The sequence below is a fragment of the Delphinus delphis genome, chromosome 18, assembly GCF_949987515.2.
Source record: "Delphinus delphis chromosome 18, mDelDel1.2, whole genome shotgun sequence".
Classification (NCBI taxonomy): Eukaryota; Metazoa; Chordata; class Mammalia; order Artiodactyla; family Delphinidae; genus Delphinus; species Delphinus delphis.
The window spans coordinates 13,101,183-13,121,015 of NC_082700.1; the positions used below are offsets into that span (position 1 = coordinate 13,101,183).

The 19,833-nt window shown below is 38.1% G+C and overlaps 1 protein-coding gene and 1 long non-coding RNA gene across 2 annotated transcripts in view; one reads left to right on the plus strand and one right to left on the minus strand.

Annotated features, from left to right (window-relative positions):
* LOC132413828 (uncharacterized) overlaps positions 1-7,919 on the plus strand; it is a 28,244-nt gene extending 20,325 nt beyond the window's left edge. Inside the window, exon 3 of the long non-coding RNA XR_009516817.1 lies at positions 7,762-7,919. This is a non-coding gene — a long non-coding RNA (uncharacterized lncRNA). The remainder of the gene's footprint in view (positions 1-7,761) is intronic.
* Positions 2,504-19,833, minus strand: part of TRPC4 (transient receptor potential cation channel subfamily C member 4) — a 160,772-nt gene continuing 143,442 nt past the window's right edge. Inside the window, exons 7-11 of the mRNA XM_059996055.1 lie at positions 19,597-19,792; positions 15,755-15,949; positions 5,177-5,218; positions 4,962-5,051; positions 2,504-3,490 (exon numbers count right to left, since the gene is read on the minus strand). Coding sequence (XP_059852038.1) covers positions 2,768-3,490; positions 4,962-5,051; positions 5,177-5,218; positions 15,755-15,949; positions 19,597-19,792 — 1,246 coding nt within the window. The 3' untranslated portion in view covers positions 2,504-2,767. The remainder of the gene's footprint in view (positions 3,491-4,961; positions 5,052-5,176; positions 5,219-15,754; positions 15,950-19,596; positions 19,793-19,833) is intronic.

Sequence of the window (19,833 nt, forward strand, 5' to 3'; positions counted from 1 at the left end):
GAAAAGCAGGGTGTTAACCTGCTCCGAAGAAATCCTTCTACTATCACCGTGTTTACCTGTAGAACATCATCACCCTAACCTGATATAAATAAGCTACTGGGAAAAAATTTTTGGTTGCTTTTATTGTTGGTGGTGTTATTGGAAGGAACAGAGGAAATTTGGAATTAAATTTCTTGTAAAGTATGTATCATAGTGATATATATGATGTTTACCGTTGGGGGAAAAACATACACACACAACAGAGGCAGCAAAAAAGGAATCATTGGAAAATACCGCACGTACTGAGAGTATGACTACAATTCCCCTACTACTATATGTCTGACTTAGAACAACTCGAGTATTTAAATCACTGTCTCCCAGGGCTTATTCTGAGTCCTAACATATTTGAGATAAAGGTGTTCCTGAAGCAGTCAGAACATTCATTAAGCTTACTGTGTTTCTCTAAACCTCCCTGGCCCATTCCTAAATCCCTAGGACAAAATCCAGATTTAGGAATGAGCAGCATGTCAGTGCCTCTGGCTTTCCTGAAAACTAAAATCTAATATTTCAAGTTGAATTCTGATATCCCATATCAAATCCATTAAAAAAATCTACTAACTTCTATAATGTAATTGTCTAAAGAGTCAAATACATTGCCTCTTTAATTTTGCATATTCCTTTTGCTTTACAAGAAGGGACACAAATTTATGGAGTTTACCAAACTCATTCTCTCACACTGTAGCATTTCAGAAGTGGCAACAGTAACGTCTATTGTACACATTGTTTTGCTTGGTCTGCATTCTGAGAGGCAGTACAATAAAGCAGTCAAGGGCATGGCCTTGAAGGACTCATCATAGCTTCATCACTAGCTGGGCACCTCAGCTTAGTCAGTGCTTGCCTCGATTTCCTCATCCAAAGAAGTGGGGATAAGAATAGTAGCTACTTCAGAGGGTTGTCATGAGCAGTACATGTGTGTTAGTACACGCATAGCACATAAGACAGTGGCTGGCATTGCTATTGCTGTTAGTCCTTATTCTTGATGTACGGCAATCAGAAACTGGGGTTTTAATACTACGCAGTTTTTGGTCAGTGCTAAATCATATATGGTTTGTCTAGCCCATGGAGGTGATCTTTGACGAAACAAACTCGGCATGTTTCTGTTGATTTGAAATAAATGCTATTGCATGTGGTGAGGAAACTTCTATTTCCATGGTGGCTTAAGTAGATACAAGTTATAGAATTTAAATTTTAAGAAGTTGCCAGCACTTTTTTGATATTAGGTGAAAACACTTCCTTTTCCGTGAATGAGTATAATATAAGGTAAATTACCTTATAAACAATAGAAGAAAAAAGCAATGAAGATTTGTCCCCATGGGGAAAACCGTATATCTATACCTACTGTTAAAATTAATAATGATTTTTGGGTGATTTTAATTCTAAAGAAATACCAGTCACTGGGGTAAAGAAGAAGAAACTACTAGGTTTTTGTACTTCTCTTGAATTACAAAAATGCACTGATTGAAAATAGGATTTAACTTTGCTTAGATTTAGATTATTAGAATGAATTCATTTTCATCTGGATGTTATGAACATGCAGTCATCTCGCTTTGTTTAAGGTGCTTAAATTGTTCCAATTTATTGTTATTTTCTAGAAATTTTGCCACATTTTTGAAATTCGCTTATTCACAAAGCCTAATATTTATACTGATTGGCAGGTGAATCTGAAAAAGGTCAGAAAAAAAACATTAAAATAAAAATTATTTTCTGACAAAATGCCATTAAAAATCATCAGTGGGCTTCTCTGGTGGCGCAGTGGTTGAGAATCTACCTGCCAGTGCAGGGAGCACGGGTTCGAGCCCTGGTCCAGGAAGATCCCACATGCCGCGGAGCAACTGGGCCCGTGAGCCGCAACTACTGAGCCTGCGCGTCTGGAGCCTGTGCTCCGCAACAAGAGAGGCCGCAATAGTGAGAGGCCCGCACACCGCGATGAAGAGTGGCCCCCGCTTGCCGCAACTAGAGAAAGCCCTTGCACAGAAACGAAGACCCAACACAGCCAAAAAAATAAAAATGAATAAATTAATTAAAAAAATCATCAGTCATCAACATTTATTAAGACAAACATTTCCTTTACTTACTGAAAGGAAAAACTGGGCAACCTAAAACTCTAGAAATTATACCTGACTTTCATTTTAAAAGTCTGAGCTTGACTCTGAGAAGGAGGCTTGTTTGCTTAAACTGTGTATGATAATGTTTTACATGTTCTTAAAAAAAAAAATTGGATAATATTTGTGTTTTAAAGCCAAATTGTAGGGCTAAGTGAAAAGTCCTTGCTGAGTAACCATCTCTAGAGACCCTAAAAAATTGTGAAAAGCACTATTTCAGCTACATTGTTTTTTGCATATAAAAATATCTATTATAGGAGTCAACTAGCACATATATTGAGTCACATTTGTTTTAATTGAAAAAGAGAGCTAAAAATTTCCTGTAAGTTATTGCAACAGTACAAGAATACAAGGTGCATTTATTTATTAACAAGAATACAAGGTGCATTTATTTATTAACAGCAACAACAACAAATTGTAAAACAAATTGTGAAAGCAAAAGCGGGCTACAAAACAAGGGTGTTTGATAGCCTTTGCCTTATTTAAACATGACATGTCAATAGGCCCCAGTTGATAAATGCTATAAAGTGTATGTTAGCATTGGCTCATTCACCTTTAAACATCCCCCACCCAGTGCACTATGGAAGATGTGTGTTATGGATGAGAAATGCTTCCTCTGTCAAGTATCACAATCTTGTGGTCACATAATCTTCATGGGTGACCATGTCTGTGAGGTTTGCATCGTAGTCTACACTGCAGTCCTCTTCCTTTGCGTGTTTCTCCTTTGGTATGATTGGAACCGTGTCCTCCACCACCACCTTCTCCGACTTGAATGAACACACTCTCTTGCCAACCTGTAAACCCAGGGAATCCGTATTTCTTTCTCGATGATCTACTAATATACACTGTTCGCTGAGACCTGGGATGTTCAAGTCACCCCGGGAAACTAACCCTCGAGATTCCAGTTGGATGTTTGTCTCTAGTGGTGCTTCAGCTTGTTGACGAGCCACCTCTTCCGAAACGGAGAAGATTTGGTTTGCATTTTGCTCGGCAGCGTGTTGTTTTGATCGTCTATGAAATAACCCGAAGTTTTTGATATCGGTCACAAAATTCACTTTTCTCTGCTTCTCCCTCGGTGGCTCCTGCACCACCAGGGCGGAGCCGTTGCTGATGGTGTGTCTTTCGGAGGCGATCGCTGCTGATCGTGGGTGAATCAGGGTGGTTAAGTCGAAGAGGCTAAAGTTCTTTTTCTTGTCCTTGCTACTACCTTCATTATCACTCTTTTCATCCGAGTCTGCGGAGTTAGAAGAATCCTTCGTGCCCTGAGCAGATTGGACCGTAGAGAGTTTGCTTCCTCTTAGTAACCCCAGGACTTCAAAGCGGAAGCTAGAAATGTCTTGCTTCAGTTCCTAAGTGAAATGGAAAACGACAGAATTAGTCTGTGACCTAAACAAATAAACGTTAAGAATCATCTGCTCGTTTCATATATGGATCTGACACATCTTCATTCATTTTTGAGAGCTAGGCGTCCACTCTGCTATGGTTCTGTTTAGAATTGTCAGTTCTCTCAGGGGCACTTGTGTCTATTTGTTATCTCCTAATTTCCCTATCTGAGTTCTGTAGTAATAGGAGACTTCCTACGGTTGATGTAAAAAGAAACAGGAAGAGTTTTCTTTCCCATCACTCTGGTGGAGTATGTTGGGTTTCTTTGGAACTACAGTTTCAAATTCTTTCTCTGCAAAATATTCACCTGCTTTCAAGTCATCTTACATTCTCTCAGGGACATTTTGCTGTCCAAGGGGATATCTAAAACAAAATAATTAAAGTGGAGTCTACCCTTCCAAGAGTTGGCAGTTAGTTTCAATTGTTTATTACCTTGGAGTTGATTTTATCCCAACCTCTGGGGATAAAAAATCAGCCACTAAATCCTGGGAATTGATTCAGAGCACACAGCACTTCCTAGATTCATCCCTTTATCTTTTGGAGCAGCTGAATTCTCAGTCCTAACCTGCTGGTTGCCTTGCGGTGGCCTCCTGCCACCAGTGCATCTCCCAAAGCATCAGGAATCGTTTAACTCCAAAATTCAGAGGTGTGGCAGCAAAGAACGTTTTGGATCCTAGCCAACTTTCAATCTGTGCTTTAAGTTTTGCAATTTATCTCTCTTCTTACCTAACTGGCTGCTTTTATTTATTCTCTGTTAAGCCTGCTGTTTTTCTTTGTCAAAGTTCTCCTGTAGGGTTTTTTATTTGTTTGTTTTTGCCTATGAGATCTTATTGACTTTAGTCTTCCAAAATCTCTAGCAACTCATGCAGGCTAACAAAGGCATTTTTTATACACATGATTTGAGCAAATATATACTTCGTGTATTCTACCTTTCTTCTGTGATAGAATTGAAAAAAACGAAAACAACTCAGGGAGAAAAACTACTTTTATAAGCTACAATTAAGCTCAGACCTTAAATTTTCTTTTACCAAAGCCGTGCCGAACACAAAGAAGGTTTTTGTTGTTGTTTTCAGAACGTTGGTTACTAAGTGTTTCAGGTTTAGAAATCAGACCGACATTTCCAAAAGTAAAGCTCACTCAGTAGAGTGTGGCTGGGATGAGCAATCAGAATGCCACAAGGCACTAGGATTTTCTCTGCCTCCAAATAAGTCCCCTCGATCTTTCAGATTGTCTGTTTGAAAGCAATGTATTTTGAAAAGAAATTTTACCGCTTTTTTTTTAATATATAAATCAATAGGGCTTGAATTTAAAAATCAGAAGACAGACAGGCTTGCTCAGAACACGTGGCCCAGTTTCCAGCTCTGGTGTTAAACGTGCTGCACCCGGTTCCACGCTCTGCAGAATCTGCCTTTTGGCGACAAAGATGAAAGTGGTTACCTTAAAGTTCTCCTCAGTCAGACCTTCTTCAGTTTTGGCATCTCTAATCATTGCAGCCACGTATCGCTTTACCAGGTTCCTCATAACTTCCTGAGGCATTTGAACACAAGAGAATTGATATTCAGTGCATGAATGTGATTTTTCTCTTGAGTCAGTTCCAAAGAGGAGATTGTGCTTTATTTTAATGTAAGTGTCAAGATATAAGAATAACTTACTTGATATTGGTGATGTCTTCTTAAATTATCAGCAGCTCGCCTCTGAAAAGGGAAGGGACATTTACTTTTTGGTTATAGTGATATTGTACCATTCTGTAAAATAATGCCTGGTTCTTTTAATCAAGAATATTATTTCCCTCATGTCTGCAAAGTGGGAATTTTACTGGACAACAGACAATAAATAGCTAGAGAGAGTGCTTCATATGAATCAAAAGAATGAATGAACCAAAACAACAAAGGGCAAGGTTATAATTCCTACGGCATTTAACATATAGAATAAGTTAATGATGATGGCAAGATTGTTCATTTAATATAAGTGATGAAGAATTAAGTAATCATACTTAGTATGTATCCCAAATCATTTTAAATGATCCTAAGAGACGCAGATGGGACATATCAAATACAAAATAAATGTCAAATAAAAATAATGATTTGATGGGTAAAAATCTAGCATTATAACAATATGAAGATCTTCATCAATAGCAACATTAAGAATTTAACCATGATATAAAACATGTAATCAGAAACACTGTTAGTGAACTCCCCAACACTTAATTTCAAGCAGATGTACATTAAGAGGAGATTGCTGTTTTAATTAGATGGTTGAATTTAATAAAATAAAATAAAAGGTTCTGATCAAAGATAAGGTTCATTAGATTTTAAAAAAAATAAATGTGACTCTGAGCTATCATTTTGAAGAGATCAGAACGGTTTGGGAGCAGAGCTGGTGTTAGCAGAGAGCAATGATTATGGAGTGTAAAATGGAGAAAGATGTTTAAGGACTAGAAAATGTCCATTATAAATTGAGTTAAATAATAAATGACAAATGATATATTTGCAGATTTCACTAGTATTCTAAAGATACTAGAAAAAAAGCTATCATAATCCCAATTTTATGCATGTCAAATAAATATCAGTATTGATTCTTAAGGAAGAAAACTAGCCAAAGTAATGTAAAATAAAAATACTTCTGTTACAAGGGAATGAATTTGGTAAATTGTGAGAAAGCAGAAGAGATAACATAACGGGCTTCCCTGGTGGCGCACTGGTTGAGAGTCTGCCTGCCGATGCAGGGGACACGGGTTTGTGCCCCGGTCCGGGAAGATCCCACGTGCCGCGGAGCGGCTGGGCCCGTGAGCCATGGCCGCAGAGCCTGTGCGTCCGGAGCCAGTGCTCCGCAACAGGAGAGGCCACAACAGTGAGAGGCCCGCGTATAACAAAAAAAAAAAAAAAGAGAGACATAACATATCTTGAGTTTAATTAAGTCTTTTGATCTTGTTCTTTACTAAATAATCATAGGCTGTTAAAATGGAATTTTGAAAAGGGCTGTGCATACATCACTGTGAAATGATATTAGACAAAAAATCAAACAATTCAAAAGCAACTCTTTTTTTCTCTTTAGGGCAATAGGGGAAATTGGCCTTTTCACTGGCCATGAGAATGGATTTGTGTTTCATGACTATTAGTGACTTTTAGAAACAGATGAGACCATGCTTAACTTTCTAAAGGCCACTAATGATTGGAATACCATTCAATATTACATGAATCTTAAGAAACAAATTTTCAAATGATTATGGTATTAATTAAAAGACTGGGAAATTTGAAACTTCATACAAAACTAGAACATCTCGAAAGAAATAGAGCATGGGAATTTTATGACTGGGCCACAAGATGGAGGTATGTGACTCCTGTTTAGACACAGATCAGCTGAAACCCGAGACAAAAGCACTTCTGGAAGGAAACAAGCCTTCCAGGTCTCCTTCCCTTTTTTTTAAGTGAACACAAATACAAAAGCAATCTGTACGCTACCTTGTTTAGCACTCTCAGTGTAAGTATTGTACAGGAGATCGTATTCCATGGTTTAAGTAAATAGAAACTCTGAATTTAATATAGAATTTAGTCGACTCAATTTTTATTATCTTGGGGTTCTATAGCATTTTGCTAGTTTAATTTGTAAAAAGCCAATAAAAACTAGTCAGCAGAGAGCAGTTTGAAATCATGAGTTAACTTTAAATTTCCTTAATGCAAAACTAAAACTAGGGATGACAAAATCAGAAAATTATGAGTAATAAGTGAAAATTATCATGATGCATTTTAGTATTAAAATGAGCACAAACTGTCTTCCCTTCAGTAGAACCTTACTCATACATGAACTTTAAAATTGTAATGCAAATATAAAAAGATCAAAGATCACACTTTAAAAACTAATTCCAGGTTGACTTTTCTAGGAAAAAAATTTTTTTAAGCAAAATAGTCTGCCAGAAGGAAAGAACATAGAAAAAGTTTACTATGATAACAGTAAAAATTTATTCAATATCCATAGCCCAGGTTTAAGGCTAAGTTAATATAGTTAATTGTTTTTGACAACCAATTTGTTTCCACAACTAGATGGTCATACTACAAAACAGTTTTCAGTATTGCGAGATTATATCAGCCAACCGAACTTCGCTATCCTAGGAAGAAAATAAGAATGGATGCAGTTAACCATCTTCTGAGTACTGAAAGCAAAAATGAATGCAATGAATTCACCAATGCTTATTGACCATTACTATCAGGGCTAACTGTGGCTTTTTTCTTACTTTCAGGGAGGTAATGTGGTGTGATGTTAAGAACACCTGGGATTGAAGGTGACTAAGCCTGAATGAGGAATTTATTTCTGAGACCCTCTCCCTTCCACATTTTTTATTTTGCAAGGTAAAGATAAACTCACTGAATGATTTTGAAGATTAAATGAGATAAGAGATTTAAGGCTTCTATTACTAACTAATGTTAGTTCCTGTTCTTTCTCCATTATTTTCCCTTTGTGATTAATATTATGATTTAACATACCTAAAAAATATGTTTTAAAAAAATATTCTTGAATCACAAAACCTGTGGATCGTTTAACACATATTGGAATTGCCTCTGGAAAAGTAAAAGAATGTACTTAGGGGTAATTATCTTTGAGTGATTTGCATGGCATTTTATGCTTGAGAAGAACATTTTCTTTAGCTAGAGAGTTGGACGCTTTAGCCTAGGCAATAGAGATTTGTAAATAAGAAATTCATATTTAAGTGATAGGGTGAAGGGATGGTCCTGGTAAATATGGATAGATATAACACAAATTCTGTAGGCAGTTATTTTTGTTTTATTAAGACTTTATTATTTTTTAGAGCAATGCAAGATTCACAGCGAATTGTAGGGGATGGTACAGAAATTTCCCTTAAACCCCTGTCGCCACACACTCTTAGCTTCCCCCACTATCGACATCCCCAACCAGAGTGATGCATTTGTTACAACTGATGAACCTACAATGACACATCACTATCACCCAAAGTCCATAGTTACATTATGTTCACTCTTTGTGTTGTACATTCTATGGGTTCTGAATGGAAAGGAGGGGACAGTACGAGTCCCAGGGGGACAGGGAATGTTGAGGGGAAACAGAGCTGGAGGCCTGCTGCTGGGGTGGGAGCATGACTAAGATTTCTAGCCTGGCTGCTGAGATGTTGGTGCTATTAGAAAAATAATAAAGAATTCAATTTGGGACATGCTGACAAAGGACATTAAGGTGGAGATGCCACTGTTTATTTTATATTTTGGGGGAAGGTTAGGACTAAAGAAAAGATTTGAGGATTATATGCATAGGTACAAGAGTGGATACAATCACAAATCCACATTTCTTGGCATTGCTAAAGGGAAACCATCATGAACAATAAAATCTTCGATAAATTGTGAATACATCTATTAGGAATGCATAAAATATTCCTTTCATTTTAAATTAGCTTTCTTAGGCTAATATTAAAATTAATTTAATTATCTAAATTCTCAGAATCTACCAAAGGTCAAGGAACACAAGATCGGGTTTCAAATATCAATACACGACGACTGACGTGTAGGCATTAAGAACAGACATGTTACTTATTAGAACGGAAGAGCTGGTCCAGTCTCATTGCCTCATTTATAAGCAAGGAAACCAAGGTCCACACAGTTGAGTGAGTAACGAAAATACTACAATGTTCTAAAGGCAGTGCCAGTCCTAGAATCCCAGGCTAGAATTTACTCTTTACTCCTTGCTTTTTTGATCAAGTAGACACTAAGAGACATATAAGAACATCTGTTCTGCATCCTATGACTTTGCCTCTTTCTCCCAACACATCTTAGTTTGTGGTCAGCATCCTTTCCAGACTGGATCCTCATTTATTTGAACAAAAATTAACCACAAAATGCATGGCATATGTTGTACTAGTTTCCTAGGGCTACCATGCAAAGTACCACAAAGTGCATGGCTTAAAACAACAGAAATTTATTATCTCACACTTCTGGAGGCAGAAGTCTCGAATCAAGATGTTGGCAGTTCCATGTTCCCTCCGAGACTCACAGTAGAATCCTGCCTTTCCTCTTCCTAGCTTCTAGTGGTATCTTAATCTCTGATGCTCCTTGGTTTATGCCTGCACAATTCCAATATCTACTCCATCACCACAGGACGTGCTTCCTGTGTTTCCAGGTCTTCAAATGTTCATGTCCTTATGATGTCTCTCCTCCAGTAGGAGCTCATCTTAACAAATCACATCTGCAAAGACCCTGTTTCCAAATAAGGTCATATTCTGAGGTGCTGGGGATTTTGAGTTCAAAGTATCTTTATGGGGGAGACACAATTCAATCCGTAATATATGCACTCTTTGCCATAAACATAATGATCATTTTTGGCAACCGGTGACATCGTTAAATATTTATAATAGAGCTGCCACCAGCAACACCTCTCTGTTGGGTAAAGATCAGCTGCACTTCGAAAGGATTTACTCTCATAAGGGAAAGCATTACATCTTATAACTCTCACTGGAAGTGACTAAGAACAGAATGGACCAATGTGTGTTTATAAAAGTAATATAATGACGGACAGTTCATTAAAAAATACCTAAGTGGGTAAGAGGTATTTAATTTTTTCAAGCCATTCACATGTTAAACTTCAATTGATAAGTGATCTGCAATGACTAGGGGTTCTCTGTTTTTACTAAACAGTAACGAACGAGGTAGAACTATAGCATGATAGGCCTGGGTTAGGAATAAGGACTTTCCTGTGGATGAGTTCATGTTTACAGCGTTACTGAGAAATTTGTGGAATTGCGTTTGGCAGCTTTTTCTGAAATAACTTGGGTTGATTTTCTGTTATGTTTAAGAAAAATGAGCCACGTGACTGATCAGGGACCTTCCTTCCCTAACTTGATGTCTAGGAAAAATATTTTGGAGGAAGATGTGCACTTTAAGATGGCAGTTTTCTCCACGAATTACATCGGAAGTCTGGCTCGGTTCTTTGGCAGGGTGGCTTTGAACGCAGGTGCCCAGGGCACACCTGCCCACCACATTAGCAGATCTCTCTCTTTGCAGGTTCCTCCTGCTTTGTTAGGACAAGACAATGGCAGTATTTGGATCACAGAACTAATGATAAAGGAAACGACCAACTAGTGAGAAGCCTTGCTGCCCAGAGGTAACCTCTCATTTCAATAGAAGTGTCAGGTTGCTTTAGAGCAGGAAGGGTTTTGCAGCTATGAAAGAAAGGGCTCTGGGGAATCCATGGTGACATTTTGTCACTCTTTATCTCTCATTTTCCCGGGGTCCAATATGCGGAATGTCAGGCTTACTCCATGTAGCTCGTTCCCTGCAGTCAATTGTCAGTGCCGTTTTCTCTCATTTCCACTCTGGTTTTGGTCTATCACTGATTTTAAGCCCATGAATTATGCCTTTTATTCTCTGCTTTGCTCAGTGAATCCCTGAAAGGGGGCAGCTTGCTGTGCTCTTCTTTTAAAAAAAACAAGTAAAAAGGCAAGGGGCCATTTCAGGATGTGATCCCTCTGTAAAGATTGTAGTTTGGCTCATTTATAGATGAATCTATACAATTGTTCTCTATAAACATACTTTCTAAGCATATAAAAATAAATGATATAAGAAGCTGAAGGTTGCCTTGTCAAAGCAAGTATTCAGGATCTCACTCTGGAAATAGCAAGAAGAAATTTGTTCCTCTAGATTCCCACTTAGGAAAGAAAATTTAATTGAAAGTTCCATCAGCAAATCTTACAGCAATAAATTAGGGATTGAGAGGTACCCATGGATGGACACAGTCATATCTGTAAGATTTGTTGGTAGGCCTATGAAAAGACACATTTTGATAATTATAAAACATGAAGTCTGAAAGGTACTCTTAGCATTTTTTCTTTAGTAATGATAGGTGATGTTAACCCATTCACTGCTCCTAATTCTCTTGCAGTGACTTAACTGAATGTATTTCTGTGGCAACTGGTCAGGCATGAGTATCCATCCCATCTGTGACCCCAGGGTTGAGTGATGCTAAGGGGCCCTAATAGAGATGGTGTTTCGTGTTCCCCTCACTGTGTGCTCCAGAGAAAACAAGAAAGTGGAAAACATAAAACTAGAGGTTAAAACCATTTTTTTATGATTTTGTTAAAAGACCTGGTAGTTTTTTGGTTCAGTATATTGCCCATTAACTTTAGCATTCTATTTGGAAACCTGGTCTATGGCATTAAAAATGATTCATATTAATTAAACACTGGCAGAATCTTATTGCATTAACATCTTTTTACTTTAAATTATCTAGACCTCTTGGACAACAAGTACAAACATTGGCTTTTAGTTTAAAAAGCTGAGCTAGATACCAATGCTTTTTTTAACAGGAATTTCTAATTAAAGTTACAGGCTGGAAGTGCTTGTTAAAATGGAAATTCCTGATGATTGTCAGACACACTAAAGTTTGAGAACGACTGTTTTAATACTGAGAAGAGTATTTGCTGATAACATGTGTTTAAATTCTACAAGTAATATAAAAAACCAGAAGGCTATAAAACGTTGCTTATTTTATGATTGTACTTTCAATATGCTGCCTCTTTGGTGGGATTTTCACGATTTCGCAGAAACAAGGCATCTCTCCATCATGGGCTTGCTCCCGCAATAAAAGTGTTGTTCAATAAAGCATTTCTGCTTCATTTCTGCCTTCTCCCATAAAGCATTCCAAAGGAAAACTTAATTTACCTGGAATTCCCAGTCACCCATAAAAGGAAGTCCAAAGTTTAAAAAAAAAAAAGTTAATGAGTTTTCAGAGCTAGTTGTATCAGTTATTATCCATAAATCGCAAGATAAGATCACCAATGTTGGGCTCCCAGACTGTGGCCAATCAGTAACCCTGAGAGCACTGGCTTCAGCTTTGCAGGGAGGAATCAACAGGGTAACATTCAGGCAGGTGCTGGTGACAAGAGTATGTGAAGCACAAGTGGGAAGGTTTAGAGAAAATGCCTCCAAGAAGGTATAAACTCTACCTCCAGGTCAGCTTTAATTTTCTTCTTCACAAATGTGAAGCAAGTTGGAATGAGAGCAGAAGGTAGGCCAGCCTGTTAAACAAGGGCTTTGGGATACAGGAATCTAAGAGGCAGCGGAAAACAGTGGTGGAATCTGCAAAAGCTGTTGAGAAAAATCAAAAGGTGGACACACAACATGGAGGGTATCGTTGCAAGGTCATCAGAGTTTTCAGGGAAACAAGAGAGGGCAATGAAACGCACATGGGATGGGGAAACAAAAGACCCGAGTTTTTCCCCAGCTCTGTCGCCTAAAACACTGCACAAGGTAAACAAGCTCTTTTTTAAAGGAAATAGTTGAGCTAAATGATTTCTAAGGTCCCTTTGAAGTGTCATGGCGTCTTCTAAGCCGTGCCTTCGTTATACACAGTGACTGCCAGTGGTACTTCAAAGTCACCTTTCAGTTAATGGATGTGTGTCTATCTCCTTGTCTTCATCTGTCTACAAGATGAACTATCAGGTCGATTCACCAAATTGAAATGAATTCACAGCACTCACTTTTGGAATTATTTTCTCATTTAACTCCTCCATTAATATTACAAACTTCTTCTTAATTTACTTTTTATTTATCTTACATTTTTCTTTGCAAATAATACATACTATTTATTTCCATCTAAAACCTAAATGTATAAAACTCAAGTAAGGGTATGCATACCACAATACGTCCTTCTCATTCTGGAGATGCAGTCTAGGTAAAAGGTAAATGTACAGCACTGAGTTTGATTAGGTTGGTGCTTCACCCAAGCCTCCACTTGGCAGAGAAGAGGCGGGATTGAGAGTAGGAAGAGAATGGAGAAGAGAGAGGCGACTCACAATATTGATTTAGTTTGTCATAAATTCCCAAAGCATAAAAATATCCATTACCAAAGGTTAGTAAAATTTATATGGCTAGGGAAGAAGGAGTGATTTGAGGTCACAATTAATTGTGAATTACCTTTCTGTGCACCAGCTTGGATCAAAATATTCAAATTTAGAGACAGAGACATTAAAAAGAAACTTGTTTTTCTGACCAGGAATGTATAGAAAAGAAAGCTCTTTAAGTTATACCATTTACCCTTTGAATTACTGTTTTCATAGGAAAGCCCAAGTCAATGTTAAGCTCCTCTTTGCATGTAAGAAATGATGGTAATATACTCCTAAAAATATGTCAACAGTGGGAGGATTCTGGGGGACGGGAGAGAGAGTTGGAAGTCAAATTCTTAGAGTGGTCCTCCATTATTTTAGTGGCAGCACAGATGGCGCTCTTAAAATATTAGAGCAGGGCCCTATATTTTTTTTACAAGTTCCATGGCATCTTAAAACCCAAGATTCCTTCTGCTATTGCCTAAAATTAAAATATTAAAGACAAATTTCTTTTGCGTGTGGCTTTTATCTGGGTGCCCAGAAACTCTTTTTCAATTGAAATACTCCTATGAGAGAAAGCATAATAAGATAGTGCTAATAATTAATATCTCTTCAAGGATTGATAAAATAAATTTCTTATGAATTTAAGAATAAGATGAGAGAAAGGACAAGTATATTGTGATATGGAAGGGAGTAAGCCAGAGTTCGGCATCTCTGCATCTTTTCCCGTCTATCTCAAGGAAAACATAAATTAATTCTCACACCGTTCTCATGGCCTCTTGCCTATAACTATACGGTAATGTTAAATATGTCATGTAACATGTATTATAGTAAGACGTTCTCATATCTGTGTCCCCCACGTTAAAAACAATACCCTCAAGGATGGAAACCATGCCTTCGTATATCTCCTCCCACCTCTAATTCCTAGCTCAGCTCCTGGCATGTGGAAAATGTACAGTAATTGCTTATTAAACCCAAATCATTATATTTATTTTATGAGCATATTTTTTTAATAAATTGAACTTATTTTTTAAGAGGAAAATAAGACACTTGGAGTACAATAATTTTGCTGTAAGGTCAGTGATAAACTCTATAAATTAGTATGAGGATTGCAAGGTAAGGCTTCACCATAACCTGACTTCCATTTCTAAGATCAGATAGACACCCAATTTCCAAGTTCATGGAGTGACGGTTTCTAGGAAAGAATATAACTGCCTCTCCTAACCACACTGTTTGCTATACTCCCTTGCCAGTCAATTTCTCTTTAGAATTAGAATTGTTACAGAGATGACGGGACAATCAATGCCACTTTCAGGAGAGAAAGCCCCATCTGATGCTGATAACAGTGCCTGGTGGGCAATGAAATTAATGAAAAAGAAGAATCACTAAGGGCATAACTAACAGTCATAAACTAAGTTAAATAAAATTAAAAATAATTAATTTTAATTAAATAACTGATATTACTTGATTCTAATATAAAGGCATATTAGAATACTTCCAAAGCAATTTCTCTGAGAAGGTCCAAGTGACTAATGAATGTTAGGGTATTAATTTCTAAAACATGAGAACTTTGAAAATTAGGAAATTGAGTGAGAAAGAAATGAAGAATGACAGGTCAGTGGTTTGGCTGGAACAAAGCCTTAAATCCATGCCTTTTCTGTTGGAGTTGCTTGAACTCTTGCTTTCCAATAGGAAAGAAATGTCCCAGGGAAGTATAATCTTCCAGTATAACAGGGGCATGGCTCTGAACAGTCCTAATAGTTTTTACAAACACAACTTCTCGGCATTTAGTATAACTGGGAGTTAGAAGCAAAATGTTGAACAATTGAACATATTCTGAAATCACTGCACTTGAATGTGGCACAGCATTTTCAAGTTATAATATTTGTTCAATCACTGAATTGAGAAATTTTTATCAAGCATTCTCCACTCTGTGCGGGGGCCTAGGTTAGGCGCTAAGAATGTGAGGTATCTGAAACAGATCCTTTCCCTTACAATCCAGAGACAGAAACAGACGATGAGTCAGTCATGCCACAGGTAACCTGAGGTTATAATTCTGAATAGAGCTAGAAATTAAGGTTCTAAGAGAGAATGTACTAGTTCTCCAAGTCTTGACTAGTGGGTTTGGAGAGGCCTATGTACAGTGTGGTTCCTATTAAAATAACAGTGACCGCCCTCAGTGGAGGAAATGGGTTTGTGAAACCATAGTTAACCATGGTTAAGCAGGCAGTTTCTTAGACACAGTAGCTGTGCAATAAATGTTCACCGGATGCACCCAGTGAGAACAAAAAGAATAAAATGCAAATGTATTCAATAAGGAATACAAACATACTCAAGCACACATTTAAAAAAAACCCAAACAAACAGTAATACCAACATGCTGTGTCCTTACCCCTATTGTTCCAAAACTTTCTGGCTTTCTTCTCATCTTTTTCTTGCACAGGTGTGTCCATATCCATTTGATCAGGTACCAGAGAGACTTGGGGCTTGGGATGACATTGAAGGGAGTAGGCAGGGTACCTCCTTCTTCAAAATAACTCATCCAAAGCTTGGTCCGAGCAAATTTCCATTCTATATCTGCATGGTCCTGAACAGGAAAACACGACAAGTGCTGACAGGTTTCTTAATTAATAAGGTGAGATAAACCTCACAGAGAGCCTGTAACCTGACTCTGAGTGGCTCTTGGAACGTTAATTAAATTGCCTGTAAAAACAACACTGACTCCCAGAGATGGTCACCTAAATTCAGACAGTGGCTTAGCCTGGAAAGGAGTCACAACTCTCTTGTCAGTTTTCATCCTGCCCACTTGCAGGAAACAGACATTTACAATAAATCCGTGTTAAAGAGACTGCAGAGATTAGTTATGACTTGAAGATGAATCTTCATTTACTGCACTGTAGGCTTACATTAGCTCAGTTTCATTAGATTCTGGCCACAAGCAGGGCTTTAGGTCTTACCAAAGGCCTTGAAACCCTGCCTAGGTAGGTGCCCATGGCTCATACTTCTGGCGTTTCCAGTAAAAGTCTTACTTGATATGTTTCCATTTGAATAAACCTTGTCCACCTTTAGGCAACAGGCGTAAACTCAGAGAGAAGTTCCTCTAAGAAATGTACAGTAGGGTATCTGACACAGCACTGAACCCTCACGTAACCTTGGCCAAATGGTACCAGGTGAGAGTATGGCTAGGGGTTGCCCACAAGCCTGAGGCATCCCCCTAATTATTTATTAATAATTCTGTGTTGTTTTAATCTCCTGGAAAAACTAAGGAACATTTGTGGCAATTAGATATGGGGCAGCCAGTCTCTTCTTAAATTAGCCACAAATCTTATTTAAGCAGAAAATCTGGGAAGTAGGAGGTGGTAGAAACCAGGCGTACATACAAATTCAAAATAGTTCATTTTAACCCATTAATATTATAAAAAAACTCGAGTTTTAGAGTAGGAGAAATCAGAGTATACTTCATTCTAATCTTCCTAAATTGCTGTGTGCTGATGAATGCATATGTTGTTTATACATTCTACTCTGAATAATCTGGATTTTAGTCTAGACGCTGGACAGCTCGTGCTTTCAACAGAAGTCACTGTATCTAGAAAATGCATGGTCTTCATTTTTGCTTAGCAAACGATCGATAGATGGACGTACAGAAGCTACAGCTTCCCCTTGTCTCTCCTCTCCCATTTCTACTTCCTTCCCTATCTTTCTTCCTAAACAAGCTTATAGATTCTGCATTAATGAAGGAAAGCAGATGTTGTTTGCTGCCGCCACGGAGAATGGGACTGAGTAGAATTGGCTTCAGGTAATGAAAAGGCAGCCCCGCAGGCGAAGTGTTGGCCTGTGAGTAGCTTCTGCTCTTTCTCATTCTCAGGGAGTCACAAGTTGAGGATTATCCTGACCTCAGTATGTTCTCTTACTGCTGTCACAAAGCAGACTCTTCCTTTGGGATTCTGAAAGGGTCTATAACAACATCTACAGTGGTTAGAAAAAATGAAGGTGAAAAGTTCCCGGCTGGGGCTTCCCTGGTGGCGCAGTGGTTGAGAGTCTGCCTGCCGATGCAGGGGACACGGGTTCGTGCCCCGGTCCAGGAAGATCCCACATGCCACAAAGCGGCTGGGCCCGTGAGCCATGGCCGCTGAGCCTGCGCGTCCGGAGCCTGTGCTCCGCAACGGGAGAGGCCACAGCAGTGAGAGGCCTGCGTACTGCAAAAAAAAAAAAAGTTCCAGGCTGGTGATAACTATAATCACCTCTGCTACCCATCTTCTAACTCTTAGTTAATGTTTAAAGCTTAGTTTAGGTATTTCCTCTCTTAGGAGCCAGCCCCGACTCTCATCTATCTCAGCTGTCTCCTCTCCCCAGCCCATGTTACAGTCCTCTTTTCTGTGCTTTTATCACATTCTCCAATTCCTTTTCTCAATATTGAAATTATTTATTGAATTTTTGTCCATCCTATATTATTTTTTCTCGAGGGCAGGGACTTCATTATTCTGGGTATCCCTAAAATCAAGCGTATGTCTGGCATATACTAGGTGCACAATAAATATTTGATCTATGAACAAAAGAGTGAGTGAGAAGAAGGCTTTGAACATGGTCTGCATGATCGCTTTTGCCTTTCAACTGTTACATTTTCTTCTTCTTTCATGCTTTATCCTAGAGCTCTGAATTAAGGGTAGCAGGACAAAAAGAGAGAGACCTCAGGGCAAATTTTGCTATTGTGGCACAGGTGAAAATCAAATACTTGGCATGTTCATGCTCCAAGGAGGCATCACATGCAGGATGTTGGGGGTACACCTGTCTCAGGTGCTCAGTGCCTGCTCTCCTCTCAAGTAGCTTTAGAGTTTGGGCTAAACAAGAATAGAAATTTGAAGATCGTTCTCATTTCTACAAGTCACCTAGAAAGACACACCCCGCACAGGAGCAAAAAGAAAATATTACACGGTTCCTGACTAACGTTCTCTTCTTGATGAAATTGATACATTTAATGTTTTATAGGATCCAAATTGTATATACAATTTCTCTGTATATAGCTTGATAATTAGAGGCTTTCTAATATTTTTGGAAGGGTGGTCTGGAAACTAGAATCCACATTTAGCAAATGTGTTGACTAGAGGAACACAGAACTTCTGAAACAAATATACAATATATATTTATGGACTATCTAAAAAGTTTAAGATTTGTGAGATGCTTAAGTGAAGTTCCACAAATTCAGATATTCACTCGCAACTCCTAGGACCTAAGTATATTTAGTGGGAATACTCTAGTCTTGGAATCAGTAAATAAAAATCATTTCTTCTTATGTTTCATGCAGCTTTTCATCTGTGACAGGTGTCTTGCTTCCATAAAGACAGTATAATTAAAATTAGGAGTGCCGCTTCTCAAAATAACAATAATAACACCCCAGAGGATTAGCAATAGATCCAAAGATGCAATATAATTGCAGTTATTTATGGAGTAAATGGGCAGCCTGTAATTATTCTTATAAAAAGCTACTTGTCTAAAGTATACATAAGAAAGACTTAAGAAATATATTTCATTCCAGTATGGGTTTGCTTTGTCACTATTGCTAATGGCCATAGACACAGATCACTAGTAAGCAAGTTGAAGGGGATAAAGGACTTCGCCGTTCTTGTTCATTGCCATACTTCTAGTTCTTAGGACAGTACCTGGCAACAGAGTAAGCGCTTAATAAGAATTTATTGAACGAATGAATAAATAAGCTAAGTTGTTTGGATTCTAGAGTTTCAAATAAACACATATGGTACTGTATATTCTGCTACAGCATTCAGGGTTACTCCTCTCTGACTTTTGTCTGGGCTTTAAGAAACTGAAAATCCTGTGCTTTTTCACTGTGACTCCTCTCTGGGCTAGCTCTTGTATCTTGCCAAGCTAGCATGAGTTTGCTTATATCAAGATTGTAGATTAGATGGTCAGAGACAATGTAAAACCCAAAGGGCACTGCGTAGAGATGAGCTGCCTGTTCATAATCCATACGTCACCTACTGTCTGACATAGCCAATGACTGCCTGGTAGGATAGATTTAGTATAATCATCTGTAATAGGAAAAAACTAAAATAGTATGTAGCCGAGTAGGGTAATAGTGCTTAGAAATACCAAATTAACCATTTATATTATAATTCTGATTCGTCTCATCAATAGCAATTATAGATTGTATTTCCTATGGTAATAGGATGGAGTATAGCTAGGAACGACACATTCTAGGGGGCAAGTTATTCAACTTACAGCAATAAGTTGGTAAGAATTATTCATCATAGCTATTAACATGTTAAGTAGGACAACCAGAGAGATGATGTTGTATGTCCCAAACATGGTGGCACCAACAAACTCGGTGAATTCATGCTGCGCTTTGACATTGGTGACGTATAAGTTGATGAGCCCAAATATTGACCAAAACAGGGACTGGAGTGTCTCAAATAACCTAGAATAAAGATAAAATGACATTAATGGCTACATTAATAG